At 44.3% G+C, this 1,389-nt stretch overlaps 1 protein-coding gene across 1 annotated transcript; it reads left to right on the plus strand.

The window, feature by feature from the left end:
* Positions 1 to 156: 156 nt before the first annotated feature.
* Positions 157 to 500, plus strand: Pmar_PMAR001648 (conserved hypothetical protein; the record flags this gene model as incomplete). Its single annotated transcript, XM_002781718.1, has 2 exons — positions 157 to 292; positions 342 to 500. Coding segments are annotated over 2 exons (295 nt in total), but the record flags the coding sequence as incomplete, so codon positions are not given.
* Positions 501 to 1,389: the final 889 nt, after the last annotated feature.

A 1,389-nucleotide genomic window follows, 5' to 3' on the forward strand; every position in this document is an offset into this window, starting at 1 on the left:
ACGATGCTTATTTTAGCCAACGTATTTGTCTACAATATACCACCCGAATGGACCGACAATGATTTAGTGAGAGAGTTCGGTTCATGTGGACCACTTAGCACAACGAGGTGAGAAAATCAGCATCGCTCCGCTGTGGATTTTTCATTTTGCGAACAGGGTCATTATTGACTCTCAAACGAATCAGTCTAAAGGCTATGGTTTCGTTTCCTTCCGAGAAGTACGGAGCGCTATGAAAGCCGTCGAGACAATGGACGGTTTTCTGACCAGCACCGGACGGAGATTGAAAGTCCAAGTAATCTTGCTATCTTGCTATCACTTGCATTTCCTCAACGCTTCATCAGATAAAGAAGGGAGAGGAGGAAGCTGCAGCGCAAGCGTTGGGAATACCTGTTAGTCAGGTGAAAGCAAATGGTAGGAATATGCCCGTCTGTGTGGGGGTAATTTTGGTAACTCTCTTAGCCGATCGTGGTGGTTCGGGTAACCGAGCTACACCTTATTAAGAAGGAAATGTTGGTGTACAGTAGACAATGAGAAAGTCGATGACTCAACTACTGATCTTGTCTCGAATGAAACAGTTTTGAGTTTTTATACACGCTCGAACTGAGAGACGGACATCTGTTTTGTGGTTATTCGAATATTGTTCTGCCACGATGTACTTGCTGATATACCTCATGGGAATTGGAGATGTGATGATAGAACTGTTATTGGCACTGATATACTGACGGTATGAGGGCGGGCCGCTGACAGTAGTGCAAAGCTCAAGAGAGAATACGCGCCAGTGAGAATTATAGCTTCCGATAGCACAGTATTCGGGTGAAATTTGATTATGTTCGGCACCACTTTTTACGCATCAACCTGAGCGTAGCGGGAATCGATAGAGGCGACACCAGACTAAATAAAACTAACGCAACACCAATTGGGTAACAGTTTGAACACCACGCTTAGATCATGCTTTACTCATGGGATCTCGTTTTGGCGTGAAGTACGTGGCAGTGAACTCCCGTCCCTGAATGTAACTCTCACCACACTCCAAAATGGTTTATTCTATACCGGTTTCAAGCCTTTACGGTAAGCTGGATGGTAGCCGAATTCTCGCTTCAGGAGTTCTATACCCTCACGATGCTTATCCCTGGCTCCGTGATACTTGCTCTCCAAAAAAGTCTCAATATCTGACCGCCATAACTTAGCAGACACTCGGAAGGTGAATTCAATGGAGTTGAAAAACACTAGTGAAAAATATATTTCACGACTACTTCGTATCGCGTTTTTCACAGAGTATTACGCCACTTCACGTAAAACGGGTGAAACTCCAATGTACCCCGTAAAAACATATAGCTACAAATAGGGGCTATCGTTGTGAATTTTTATAGCGCGGCGATAAAGATCGTA

This window comes from Perkinsus marinus (genome assembly GCF_000006405.1).
Source record: "Perkinsus marinus ATCC 50983 genomic scaffold scf_1104296941712, whole genome shotgun sequence".
In the NCBI taxonomy this organism is placed as follows: domain Eukaryota; phylum Perkinsozoa; order Perkinsida; family Perkinsidae; genus Perkinsus; species Perkinsus marinus.